Source organism: Phyllostomus discolor, chromosome 3, assembly GCF_004126475.2.
Source record: "Phyllostomus discolor isolate MPI-MPIP mPhyDis1 chromosome 3, mPhyDis1.pri.v3, whole genome shotgun sequence".
In the NCBI taxonomy this organism is placed as follows: domain Eukaryota; kingdom Metazoa; phylum Chordata; class Mammalia; order Chiroptera; family Phyllostomidae; genus Phyllostomus; species Phyllostomus discolor.
Window position 1 is genome coordinate 102,161,380 of NC_040905.2, and position 13,841 is coordinate 102,175,220.

Below are 13,841 nucleotides of genomic sequence, written 5' to 3' on the forward strand. Positions count from 1 at the left end.
TTTTTTTTATGAGCTAGGTTGTTTGTTGTTTTTTTTCTTGTGTGGCTTGCCAAAGTCCATTTATTTATCTTGGTTTCACAGCTTTAGGAATACTATACCACATAGGATATTGAGCCCAGGCACAATGCACACCTGATGTTTTGATTTCTCATGCAAGGATTTTTTCTCTCCCTTTATAGAACCACAGGCAGGGTTAAGCTTTCTTGCTGATCAGTGGGCAGAGTTTTTCTCTCCATCTTTTCATAAGGACTGTTCTTCAAGGGTCCTGACTTTATTCACAGTCACCACTCTTCCTCACATGGGCTTGAAGACCCATGACCCTAGACATTAAAGCCAGTTTCAGGCCCATACCTGTTCCCATCTCCCCACCCTGCAGCTCAGCTTGCAGTAGTCTTTCTGTTTTCTTTCTGGATTCACCTTTTTTGTTAGCCTAACAAGGGTTTAAACCTTATTTGGTTGTCAGTTATATTGAATCCAGCATTTCAAGTATTTAGAATTGATATCTTCATTATTAGCTTAGTCTACCATGTTGCTGGAACCAGAATTCTGTGTATAGTCACCCCTCAGCACCCATTGGGTACTGGTTTCAGGACCCTCTACAGATGCCAAAATCTGCTGCCTTACATATATTTTCATATAACCTATGCACACTCTCCTATATACTTTCAATCATTTCTGCGTTACTTATGATACCTAATTCAGTGTAAATGCTATGTAATTATCTTATACTGTATTATTTTAAAAATAATGACAAAGAAGTCTACATGTTCGGTATAGATGCAACCATCATAGGTCTAACCATGTAGTACATGTCAGGGCCAACATTTCAGGTTTTTTCCCCCCAAATATTTGTGATGCCCAGTTAATTGAATCCTTGGATATGGAGCCCATCAATATGAAGGGCTGACTGTGTGACACTGTGCAGTATTTCTTATGCACATTGACATGAGACCATTGAGCTCAAAGAAGTAAGATACACATGATTATATAGAAGTCTTGGCACTCAAATCATTCTGCCTTATCCTGATGGTGGGGGAATGGGTGTAGGATTTTGTCATTCTTGTTCTTATTTCCTACCCATTCTATTTAAATGTTAAGCCCCTCTAACTTTAAAGTATTAATGGATTGATTTTCATGAAAGTTAAAGGAATAATAAATGGGAAGACACAGGAATTGGCTCAGTAAATAATAAGCTGATATGAATATCCATGGTGTTTGACCTGAATCACATCCATAGGGTCTTTTGAAAAGTCAGTAAAAAGATCTTGAGCTGACAACTTCCTGTCATCTTTTCAAGTTAGTATTTCCTGTTGTGGCTCTACAAGGGGGCCATCGCATCACAGAGCCTTGGAAAATAGGTTTTCTAACTAGAATAGTAGTACTAGAATTGTTGAATGCTTAGAGATCTTTTCTCCCCATGTTTCTCCCTCCCTCACCCCCCAAAATACTACAGTCAGTCTAGGGCATTGTTACTCCTCCTGTATCCTGACTTCATGGTAGCGCTGATGGCCAGCTGTGCATTTGTTGAGTGGAGAACATGAACTTGGCACTGGCTTATCTTAATGCAGTGGGCGTTTTCATCTGTTATGAACTTCATCAGTGAAGTTGGTTGTCTGGTGCCTGTCCTGAATGTAAGCACCACTTGAGTGATTTAGAGAATACAGAGATTCAGTTCTAGACTGTGGTTATCTGTGTTGCTGGCAGGACTTGCAGCCTGGTTGGGAGTTTTAGAAGGTGCAAGTGCTTGTTCTCCCTTTCTCTGTGACTGTAAGAAGTCCCAGCCAGTCTTGATTGGGTTAGTGTCATTTGTGGATTTTTGAAAGCTTTGGCTCTCTCAGCACTGATCCTAGTTCCATTTTTTCCTTGCCTTTTTTTTTTATCTATAGCATTAGTCTTACGTTTATCTGCTATTATTAAAATGTCCTCCCACTTTACTTTCAGTGTACCAGTGTCACATATTGTCATTCAGCAATGTGTTTTCAAAACTAGTTTATAATTTTTTTCTAAGAATTTTACTAAACCCTTGGTTTTTATTTCTCTAACACCTGAAATTAACCTTTGAACTTTTTATGTGTTTATTAAAAAAATAAAACATCTTTAGCTTATTTTTCACACTCTAGCTCATTTGGTCAGTGTTTGAAATTTATGTGACTGGGTAATGTCAGATTCCATTTTTCAGGTGGAAGATGAGCTCAGTTCTCCAGTAGTAGTGTTCAGATTTCTGCAGGAACTACCAGGCTCAGGTAGGAGATTCTAAAAAGAGAGGGTGTGTGTGCGTGCATGCGTGTGTGTGCATGTGTAAGGGCTTTGAATTTTAAACTATTTCAAGTGAAATACATAGTCCAAAATATTTTGATTGCTAAAATCTTAAGTCATCATTTCAGAAAAATTTAATAATTTTCATAATAAGAACTCAACACCAGACCTAAAGGCCTTAGCACTTTCCTGAAAATTTCCTATGTTAAACTAGTGGTTTCCAAATTCTGGTGCCTGCACTGGTACTGCCCCTTAGTAGATAATTTGATTTAGTAGGTTGGATCCGGGAATCTCTACTTTGTAAGACTGTCCTAAGTGCCACCAGCCTAGCCCAGCGCACTGTTATATTTTTCACCTGAGTGGCCACAGTCCCCTCTGAACTGATCTGTCAATTTCCATACATCCCACACATTGTATTCCGGACCGACTGTTCTCTACATGACAGTCAGAATGAGCACTCTAAGTGGAAGTCACATTGTGTCATTTTCTGGGGCCTCACTGTTGCAGTTGAATAAGGTCCCGGCTCTATACCAGGCCTTGTAAGGCCTGCAGCTCTAGCCTTTGCCTTCCTCTCTGGCTTCCTCTTAGGCCACTTTCCTCTTGCTCACTGGAGTAAGACCTTTGCAATTGCTGTTTCCTCTGCCTCTGATGCATTTCCCCTTGCTCTTCTTCTGGCTGGCTTCTTCTCACCATTCAGGTCTCCATGATGTCCACTTCCGCAGAGAGGCCTTTCCCATCTGTCCTGTCTAAGGTGACTCCCAGTTCTGTCAGAGCCCCCCTTCTTTCACGGCACTCACAACAGTGTCAGTGATTTCATTGCTTTCTGTATGGTCTGTTTCCTCAAGCACAATAAAGTGTAAACTCCAAGGTGACCAAAACCTTACCAGCCTCATATCCCTCGGGCCTGACACAGCTCCTGGCACAAGTAGGCACCCAGACTGTTTGATGAGCAGAGGGTAATTCTGCTGTGACTTACTTGGCACAATGCTTAGTCAATAACCTATAATGTTACAGTTTGATTTCCTTTTGAAATTCCTTGAAAAAAACATTTTAAATGAAATTAAGAATTCTATTTGTGTGAATAAATTCAAGGATTATATTTTTCATGAAAAAGTAACATTTAGTTTAGTAAGACACATTTATTTTTAAATTATGTTGTAAAAAAACATAAAATTTGCCATCTTAACCATTATATGTACAGTTTGGTGACCTTAAATATACTCACGTTGCTGTACAGCATCTCTCGAGAACTCTTTCATCCTGCAAAACTGACACTCCGCACCCATCAAACAACTGCTCCCCATTTCTTCCTCTTCCCAGCCCCTGGCAGCCACCATTCTATTTTCTGTTTCTATTAATTTGACTTTTCTAGGTATTTCATAAGAGCAGAAGCACGCAGTACTTGTTCTTTTGTGACAGGCTTATTTCACTTAGAATAATGTCCTCAAGGTTCATCCATTTTGAGCATGTGACAGAATTTTTAGGCTAAATAATAGTCCATTTTATGTTTATACCGCATTTTGTATATCCATTCATATAAGGTATACATTTGATTTCTGTAATATTTGAGACTTTTGGGGGACAGTTAATGTTAGAAGCTAAATAAAATGGGGTTGGAGGGGCATGTGTTTTAGGTCCCTGTGTTTCTGGGAGGTAAATTCCTTTTTTCTGTTTCGCTGTCAGATCCAGTGCTTAACGCTGTCCCAGCGCCCAACATGGCACCTTCAACAGTTAGCCGGGAGCGGCACTCCTGTGATGCACTGAATCGCTGGGTGAGAATGGCAGTCCTGTGCTTTCTCCTGTGTCCCAGGTGGTTGGGATAACACATGGCCATGTCTAGGAAATTGGACCCATAGGAGGGAGCCCTCTGTGAAGGTGCTGGGCTCCATTCTGGGATTTCCTGATCGGATCACCGCCTCACATACTGTGTGACTTTTGGCACATCTTCCCAGCAGAGTTTCCTCAATTTCCTCATGTGACCATTTCTTTTCTGTCAAACAGCATGCACTATGTGGGCTGCGGTGCAGACACTTTGGGGTTCTGGTGAGGGTCTATAGTGATAGCAGAAGCACGTAAGCCAGAGGCTGCTGGACACCCCTGGCAGCCGGGCAATATGAATCAAAGGCATTGTGCTTTGGCTGCCTTTTGACACTGACATTGTACCTCCAGGAGTTTTAGTCTAAAGAATGTAGTAAACAATGTACGGATGCTTAGCAAAGCAGTATTAATTATGGCAAAATATTGGACATGCCCAACCTAGGGTATTTGGTGAATAAGTTACAGTCCATCCACGCAATGACGTTCAGAAGAGCCAGGTTAAGCCATGTAGCTGGGTGTTATGAAAGACAGCAAATGGTCGTAAGTTATTTGAAAAACATGCACGTCAGTAGGCAGAGTATAGGATATCCTGTTTTATGACGACAACAGAGCGCACACACACACCATTCACACAGAAAGACAGGGTGGGTATATACCACATAGCAACAGTGGGTGTTGATTAGGAATAGGTGCAAAGCCCTGACCAGTATGGCTCAGTTGGTTGGGTGTTATTACACAAAGCAAAAGGTCACCAGTTTGATTCCTGGTCAGGGCACATGCCAGGGTTGCAGGTTCAGCACTGTTCAATGTTTCTCTCCCTCATTGATGTTTCTCTCCCTCTTGCCCTGTAATTTATTTACTTATTTCTAGAGAGAGGGGAAGGGAGAGGTAAAGAGAGGACGAGAAACATCAATGTGTGGTCTGCTCTCATGCTCCCCCTACTGGGGACCTGGCCTGCATCCCAGGCATGTGCCCTGACTGGGAATTGAACTGGCAACCCTTTGGTTCACAGACCAGCACTCAGTCCAGTGCAGGACAGTAAATAAAATGTTGAAAAAAAAAGATATAAAATATACTATTTTTAAAAGAAATTGCCATAGTATTCCGAGAAAATCACAAGATTAAAGGAAGTTAGCCTCCCAGAAGCCTCTTGGGTCTTGGCTGAATAGACCAGGATCGGTCTGAAGACACTTGATTCTCTCCTTGCAAAAGTCTGTTCATTCTACACTTTTCTCTGCAGCTGGGAGAACAGCTGAAACAGCTGGTGCCTGCAAGTGGCCTCACCATCATGGATCTGGAAGTGGAAGGCGTGTGCTTGAGGTTCAGCCCTTTAATGACAGCAGCAGGTAACTGGTGTCCACAGATTGGCCCCACTTCTGTTCTAGGAAGCAACAGTGACATGTCTATGAATTCCAGGCCATGGGGTTGATTAGCTTTCCCCTGTGACATTCTGTTCTCTTTCAAGAGGCTTCTTCTTTTGGGTTAAATTTAGGTCGATTAGCCTTCCAGTGTAATTTCACAGAAACAGAGACTTCTGAAGTCACTTGAATATATACTCAATATATAAAAAGCCTATGTTTTGATGTCTTATGACCCTTTTCTGTTCAGTGGTTCTCAGTTCAGGCTGGGCCTAGCCTAAAGAGATTCTGATTTACTTGGTCTAGAATGGAGCCTGGGCATCTTATTTTTAAAAGTTCCCTTGGTGATTTGAATAGGCCAGCAAGGGTTGAGAACCACTGTTTTAGTCGTTTAAGAAAGCAGTGTAGCTGAAAGTACATGGACTTGGATGATATAAAGTCCTGGGTATTTGTCGCCCCCTTGACCACTTCATACCTGTGGGGACCTTGAGCAAATTTCTTACCTCCAGACCTGTACCCCGCTACCACATGGTAGGGGTACAAAGATTAAAATGAGATCATGTACTCAACATATAAAAAGCCTGAAATAGTACTTAGCATGTTATAGCAAGCACTTAAAAAAAGCTTAAAGCCCTGGCTTGTGTGGCTCAGTTGGTTGGAGCATCATCCTATAACCAAAGGGTTGTGGGTTCGATCCCCAATTTGGGTGCAGATGATGCCAGATCCCAGCACATATGATCCCCGATCCAGGCACATGTGGGAGGTAACCAATCAGTCTTCTCGCACATCGATGTTTCTCTCTCTCCCTTCCTTGCTCTCTAAAAGCAATGAAAAAAAAAATGTCCTCAGGTAAGGATTTTTTTAAAAAAGCCGAAAAAAGATATATTAAAATTTTTGTGCTTTTTGTTTTTGAAATGATTTAAACGTTTCAGACAATGTTTGGTGGTTTTTATGAGATAGTTCCAACATTTTGGGAAAGAGAATTTCTCAGAGACATCAAAGGAGGGAAGTGTAGGCATTTGTCTGCAAAGAAAAGCTGTCATGAAGGTGGCTGGTGGCCTCAGGGTTCTCTAGGAGTCTCTGCTTTGCTCTGTGGGGTCCCTACCCCGAGCCCCAGAGGCTTGGTCTGTAAAACTGGACAAGTGAGTTGAGGACACCGAGGCAGCAAGAACTGAGGCTTCGTGAGAGCCTGTGCAGCGTTCCCGTCGAGGGAGGTGAGGGAGCGGTGACACGACTCTGGGCTCCCTGAAGCCCCCCAGGCTCTAGTCTTCAGGCGTGACTTAGTTCTGTCCTCTTCATCACCCTGCCTTTCCTGCCTCCCCGCCACAAACACGCCCAAGTCCTTTTCTTTCCAGGATGTCAACATTCAGAAAGAACTGTGCGGTTGCCTCTTTGTTCTTAACCTGTGATAGGATGTTTATAACATGACTTAAGCAAAGTCTTTCTGTGGGAAGAATCCAATTTCCACATTACAGTTGCATTCTGTATTAAATCGGAGGGGCTAATTCTGTCTTTATGAGAAAAAACTGCACCTGGAGGAGCTCGAGATATATATAATTTTTTTTAATTAAATCCACTGGGGTGACATTGGTCCATATGGTCGTATAGATTTCAGGTGCACATTTCTATGATACACGATATGTATATTGCATTGTGTGTCCACCACCCAAAGTCAAATCATCTTCTGTCACCATGTATTTGGCTCCCTTTTTAGTGGGGTTTTTTTTTTTAAAGCTCCTCATCTGCAGCTAACTGGATGTTCCTAGAGCTGTAGGCCTTTCTGGTAGAGGAAATGGGAGCCCTGCCCTCTCATTTTTAGCCATTCCTTAACCATTTCTCTAATGTGCTGTGCATGTTTTTAGTTTTAGGAACTCGGGGAGAGGACATGGATCAGCTTGTAGCCTGCATACAAAGCCAGCTGCCTGTCCTAACCTGTACATTGCAGCTGCGAGAGGAGTTCAAGAAGGCGGTGGCGGGAATAGCAGGCCTCTTATACGTTGATGATCCTAACTGGCCTGGAATAGGGGTTGTCAGGTATGGTTTTTGGCTTGCTCCTGATGTTAATTTAATTTCTCTTTGCTGTATAAACACCATTGTGGGTTGTTTATGAACCAATTTAACAATCTCAGATCAGTGCATGTAGTCACAGTATACGTGTCTAATGGAAATTCAACTCCATGTTCTGGGCCCTTACAAAAGCAGTGTAGCAGGTGATGGGGCCACTACTATACTCAGTAGCAGTTGCTGTATGTGCTTTCTGTGCCAACCCACAAGTTACTAGGACAAGATGTATTCAGGTGTACACCTGACAGGTGGTTCCTGTGCGTGGCGTGTAAGAATAAGAACCCAGTTCCCTAGCAGAGCAAATGCCTGTGTCCTCTGTAGTCAGTGTTCCGTCCTTCCTCTGGCTGCTTTCCACCTCCTTTCAGGATGAGGGACAGCTCCTTTTTTATGATGAGACTTCCAGACCTCGCCCTCACTCTCTAAATTTCATGGGCCTATAGGCTTGGCCTTTCCTTCAGATATTCTTGAAAGTTCATGATCTTGAAACTGAGTGGCTCCTTTGCCCATTTGTCTCATTCCACATCCTTGCTAACCTCTCATAGCTTATACTCCCTATGCAATCCTGTGTCTGAAGAGACATTTGATACTTTAGATTTAAACACTGTTGTTTGATGTTGTTTATAGGTACGAACATGCTAATGATGATAAGAACAGTTTGAAATTAGATCCAGAAGGGGAAAAAATTCATGCTGGACTCCTGAAAAAGTTAAATGAACTGGAATCTGACCTTACATTTAAAATTGGTAACTACAACTTTTATAAGTCAACTGTGAACTTTGCCAGGCCACATCTAAGTTGCTTGAGAGAAAATGGGCTCTCCTTGAAGAAACGGTTTCGTTCTTCTTGGGAACTGAGATAGCTCCTTTGCCTTTTGCAGCCTCACTGGGCTTCCTGTCTTCTCATTAGACCCACCTTCCTCACTCCATAGGGAGGCTCCTTTGCCCGTGGTCGTGATGTTATACAGAAAAGCAGTCTTGTGTCTCACTCATGACAGCTGTCCAACTTGGTGTGCTGTTTGTTCCCACAGGCCCTGAGTATAAAAGTATGAAGAGCTGTATTTACATTGGCATGGCGAGTGACGACACAGATGTTTCTGAACTCGTGGAGACCATTGCAGTCACAGCCCGAGAAATTGAAGAAAACTCAAGGGTCTGTAAGACTAATAAGCATCTTGTTCCTTTTCTGGGTTTTGCCTGGGCAACTAACTAGAGTCACAGAGGAATATGCTACCCTCAGAAATGTCTGTTCATTGATTCTTTCCCAAAAAATGTGTAAGTCTTTGCCAGGCATCAGGAATGCCAAGTGGATTTGACATGGTCCCTTCCCTCATAAGCCAGTTGGGGGAAGAGATGCATATAACCAAGGGAGGTGGTAAATGCGATTGGGTAGAAGTTAGGGGTAGCTGAGCATTCAGGAAGATGTACTCACTCTGCCCGACAAGGTCAAGGAAGACTTCCTGGTTGTGGCTGGGTCCCGAGTCAGAATGAGACATGTTTCTGGTAATGGGACTTCCCACCGTTAACAGACCTCCTCCTGTTGGCCAGTGGGCATGGAGGAGTAGGCTGTGAGGCTTAAAGTTGCTTCTCCAAACCAGAGATTTGAGGCACTAGAAATCACTCAAAAGGAGAGACAAGGGACCAAAGCAAAACTGATCTGAGACAGAAACACGTTATGTGTTTCAGTTTTGGGAGCGGGGGGGGGGGGGGGGGGAGGAAGTTTGAAATGAGGCTGAGAAGCAGCTTGATTCCTTCTTGGGTGGACTTCTTGAAGCTTCTTCCAAGCCTGATTGTATCACTTCTGACTCCACATCCACGAATGTGGAGCTGCATGTCTGTGTGTTCTACCAATCTGACGTTTAGACCGTAGGGACAGGTACTTCTCTCTGTGCCCTGGCTAATGAGGCTGGTCATCAAGGTATGTCTGCCTAGGGTTCCTTGAGCATTTTATTTTACCCTCTTTTATTTGATTTTCTACTTCACTTTGTACACTGATGTTTTAAAGTATAAAATTCTATTTACTGACAGACTTTCAAAAAATGTCCTCAGTGCTGTGTTAATAGTTCTAGGCCCCAAGTGGTAAGTTTAAACAAATGATGCTTTTCTTGGTCTTAACACAGCTTCTGGAAAACATGACAGAAGTGGTTCGAAAAGGAATTCAGGAAGCTCAGGTTCAACTGCAGAAGGCCAATGAGGAGCGCCTTCTGGAAGAGGTGAGTCTGCAGAGCAGCTCAGGCTGGGAGCCAGACTGGACAGGGTGATGTTGAACAATGTTGTGTTTTGCAGGGGGTGTTACGCCAGATCCCTGTCGTAGGGTCCGTGCTGAATTGGTTTTCTCCAGTCCAGCCTTTACAGAAGGGAAGAACTTTTAACCTAACAGCAGGTAGGACTCACAGCCTCCTCCCAGATTTCATATACCTTGAGGGTTTTGACCAAATGCCCTGGGATCCCACACTCATTCTGAAAAGCCTTCTGTACGTCCCATGCTTTATCCTGGGTACCGAGCCAGGAATCCGTCTGCGCCTGTGACTTTCTCATCTTCCCTCTCCCGCCCCCACTGCCGAAATGGCATGGAAACAGATACACATTGTCCACAGCAGACTTCCTGGAATCCAATGAGAACATGTTCGCTCAGCTGTTCAGACCCTCAAGACTGGGCATTTTGCTTCAGTGTTAGTATTGCAGTCCTTATTCGTGTTTTGTCCAGCAAAGGGCTGCCATTGAAAGGGACAATCGAAAGACTGGTCTATAGCACTGGCTGCTGAATTTCAAACTAGGCAACCAGCAAGAATTACCAGTTGCTGGGGTTGGGGGAAGATAGTATCCAACTGTAGGACTCTTCCTTTCCTGTTCTAGCAGGAGTCCCTTCCTCTGTCCCTTCCCCAGGAAACGACGGCTCCGCTGTCATATGACAACCAGGGATAATCTGACTTGGAGCCTACTGCACCTCAGCCTTTAGCAGAGGCATCCATTCCTTGTTGCTAAAGTACAGTTGCTGAAGCACTTGGAGGGGCAAGCTAGGGTCTCTCTCACGTGGGCCTGGTTCTCCAGGCATGCTTACACTAGCTACACTGCTGGCTGAGTGTTTTCACATGTACACAGGATACCTGGGGAGGCAGGAATGAAACATACCAGCAGGGTTGGGACTCATAAACTCAGCCATGAGATGGCTTTCTCCAGTTCCTGGCATGTTTCAGGGATTCCTAAGTCTCTACCAGTCTGTGCAAGGCTGCATGGCCAGAGGAAGCTCACCAGAGAACAAGACTGAGTGGGGGCATCTCCCAGGGAAGCCTGTGCCAGGATTTCTACCCACCCCTCTCTCTCTCTTTTCCCGGCAGGCTCTCTGGAGTCCACAGAACACACTTACGTCTCCAAAGTACAAGGTACAGGAGTAACACCACCTCAGACCCCCTCAGGCACTCGCACTAAACAGAGACTTCCAGGTATATCTGCATGTTTGAGTTCATTAATACTAAAGAAAATGGGTTGTATTTCTCTTGGGAAAATAGACCTTTTTGCATCATGTAATGGTTTGGGTATTACTTGCATTCCTTTGTTTTCCTGGTTCTTTAACCCAAAGTCCTATATATCTTCAATTAAGACTGGCTGTCCCTTTAAATAACCATTCCAGCAGCCTTGGGCTTTAGCCTTGGGGGAATACCTCTGCAGCATTCCCAAGGGGGGAATTAGGGTCTCCAGAGCTGGCATCAAGTTTAACCTGGCATTTACTCTCTCCTGAGTTTTTCACTGTTAAGGTGGCCTCAAAAGTTCTCTGCCTTGGGAGCATAATAGTCTCCTACCAGCTTTGTTTTTTTTTTTTGTTTTTTTTTTTTGCCTCATCATTCAAATGCTTCAGAGCCAATAATTCCGGGGATTTCTGCTGAACAGTTGGAATTAATAAAACGATTTCTTGTTGCATAGGGAGCTCTGTTGCAGAAGTGTCCTTTACCGCACTTTAGTGTTGTTCCTCCCATTTTTTTCTAGGCCAGAAGCCTTTTAAAAGGTCCCTAAGAGGTTCAGATGCTCTAAGCGAGACAAGCTCAGTCAGTCACACTGAAGACTTAGAAAAAATGGAGCATCTGTCCAGTGGGCCGGAACAACAGGCCCTGGAGGCTAACAGCCCTGAGCAACACCCAGGGGCTCCCACCCCTCAGGAAGCCAAGCAGACTGGAGCCTTCCAGAACATTGCCCAGGGCCCAGAAGATGACCGCCCACAGGTAGAAGAACCAGAAAGCTTAAGATAAAATTCAGTGTTTGGTTTGAGACTGTATTGAATATTTTGTCAAGAAAGATGAAGTTATACTGAAAATGTGAACTGTGCCACATGCTAATACAAGAGAAATTACTATTTGTGCTTAACTGGGATTTTTGCACAAATATGTACCTGAAAACCAGGCTTTCTAGGAGGGTAATTGACTGGTCTAATTTTATGGGTATAGAGATCAGCTGTTGTTTCTGTCTACCCAACTGGAGTAATACATTTTATCCCCAAGTTACTATAAACACTTTTTATTCACAAAGAACACTCGGAATGTCAAGTGCCTGCCACTTGAAACACCTGCTCTTACCTTTGTAAGCATAAGTTATTAGGTTGCACATTAGGAGTAACTTTTTGGTAAGACAGTTTTCTTTAGAACTCTGCGGGTTCTGTTGTACTGCTGCAGAGGACTGACGGCTTTTGCCACCTGTGTTAGTTGGTGTTTACTCTGATCAGGTTGCAGTATACAACTGGATCGTGTTGGCTTGAAGGAGAATGGGTTTGTTTCAATGGGATTTTAAATAAGAGTGTCGGAGAAGCCCTCTCCTGCCACCCCCAACTGCTGCTTTCCCTGGAGATGAAGGACTGTGTCCACTCGAGTTGTGGCAGGCTGTCAAGCAAGTTATACTGGGCCGTGCTTCTGTCTGGCCTTCCTCTGCCACGGATCCATTTCTCCCTTTATATACTATCTGTAAACAAATTAAAGGATTCATTAGGAGTAACTGCAAAGACTTCTTGACCATATATATGTATATTTTTAAATACTGGTAAAGCTTTTAAATTGGCACAAAAGAACAGACTGTGCTCGTTTCTATGTTTAATATCTGAAAACCCAATAGATGCTTCTCTTAAGAGCCTAATATTAAATATTCCTATGTAGCACCCAGTTAAATTTAAATTCTAAAATAAGTCTACCTGTTACTTGTTTCACATGGGAGCTTCCACAGCTTCTGTTCCACTAGCAGCTCACTCCTTTGGGCCCAACTTGGAAACAAAAACCTGAAAAGTAACCTTTGCCAGGCTCATCAAGTCAGACTCCTGCTAAGATAAATGAAGGTTAGCTCTTAATGACCGCCCACGTCCGCTCCTCCGGAAGCGCGGCACTCCTGCATTTACTCTAGGTGATGGCCCTGTGCCTCTAGCCCAGCAGTCAGCCTGGAGAGACCTCCAGACCGTGGGAATCCACACTGGACTTGTGGACTGTAGTACTGGAAGCCTTAGTTATACCACAGCAGACCTATAATTACACTCTGATTTAATGCGATTTCTGACATTTGGTACTTGTCAAAATGCAATTTTCCTTTCTTTTTATTTGGGGCGGGGGGTGCAGATGATCAAAGTCTTCCCTGTTTATTTGGTGCAATGAAATATAGTAGATAAAATGGGGGAAGGGAAAATTATCACCTTTAACAAGATTAATTTTTAGATGTTTTTATATATATATTTGGAATTGTTAAATTGGTTTTGCTGAAACAGAATTTCACCCTTGAGATACTATTTCAACGTTGGTTTCAATAAAGGTTCTTCAAATTGTTACCACTGAGTTCAGTTCATATTCATAAATCTTAATCAGGCATAGTGACTTCCTTTAGGATAGATAGCAACTTCAGAAAAATAAAGATTTCTTCAAGTAAAATTTGCATAAGAATCATAATTTGGGTGTTTAATGACCTTATACCTAAAAAAACATTTATCAGTGGTTTCATGTAACACTCAAGATTAAATTTAGTCTCATGGGAAATTATTACTTCAAAACAGTGAGATAAAACCCTATTTGTCTTTCCAAACTTTTCATCTTATTCATCTGGAAGTATATTTATATCAGTTAGTTTTGGATTTGATGCTTCTAAAATATTTTGGGGCCCCAAAATACCCTCTGTGAAATGTATAAATTCTCACTGAACTTTATTGCGTTTTAAATACTGGTTTTAAAGCAAATTCAATTACAATTTTTTCTTTATTCACTAGTTTTATAGAATCAGAAATACTTACCTAAGTAGCTGAAATAGCTGTCATAGAATAGTGAGGCAGGCGGCTTCTCCTCTGCCCCTTATTACTAACCAAACAGGAAAAGCTGGAAACAAAAAGTAA

General features: G+C 42.9%; 1 protein-coding gene and 1 long non-coding RNA gene across 4 annotated transcripts in view; one reads left to right on the forward strand and one right to left on the reverse strand.

Annotated features, from left to right (window-relative positions):
- Window positions 1–13,284, forward strand: part of PDXDC1 (pyridoxal dependent decarboxylase domain containing 1) — a 58,195-nt gene extending 44,911 nt beyond the window's left edge. For 2 of the 3 annotated variants that reach the window (XM_036020909.1, XM_036020910.1), the window contains exons 14-23: window positions 2,180–2,243; window positions 3,934–4,028; window positions 5,315–5,420; window positions 7,295–7,466; window positions 8,121–8,239; window positions 8,524–8,645; window positions 9,613–9,705; window positions 9,779–9,875; window positions 10,831–10,935; window positions 11,477–13,284. In XM_036020909.1, coding sequence (XP_035876802.1) covers window positions 2,180–2,243; window positions 3,934–4,028; window positions 5,315–5,420; window positions 7,295–7,466; window positions 8,121–8,239; window positions 8,524–8,645; window positions 9,613–9,705; window positions 9,779–9,875; window positions 10,831–10,935; window positions 11,477–11,736 — 1,233 coding nt within the window. In that variant the 3' untranslated portion in view covers window positions 11,737–13,284. The remainder of the gene's footprint in view (window positions 1–2,179; window positions 2,244–3,933; window positions 4,029–5,314; window positions 5,421–7,294; window positions 7,467–8,120; window positions 8,240–8,523; window positions 8,646–9,612; window positions 9,706–9,778; window positions 9,876–10,830; window positions 10,936–11,476) is intronic. The other variant, XM_028511096.2, reaches the window with a different exon arrangement.
- On the reverse strand, window positions 13,073–13,820 carry LOC118499560. Its single transcript, XR_004902056.1, has 2 exons — window positions 13,743–13,820; window positions 13,073–13,428 (listed from the first exon to the last, which is right to left on the reverse strand). It is a non-coding gene; the product is annotated as an uncharacterized LOC118499560 (long non-coding RNA).
- Window positions 13,821–13,841: the final 21 nt, after the last annotated feature.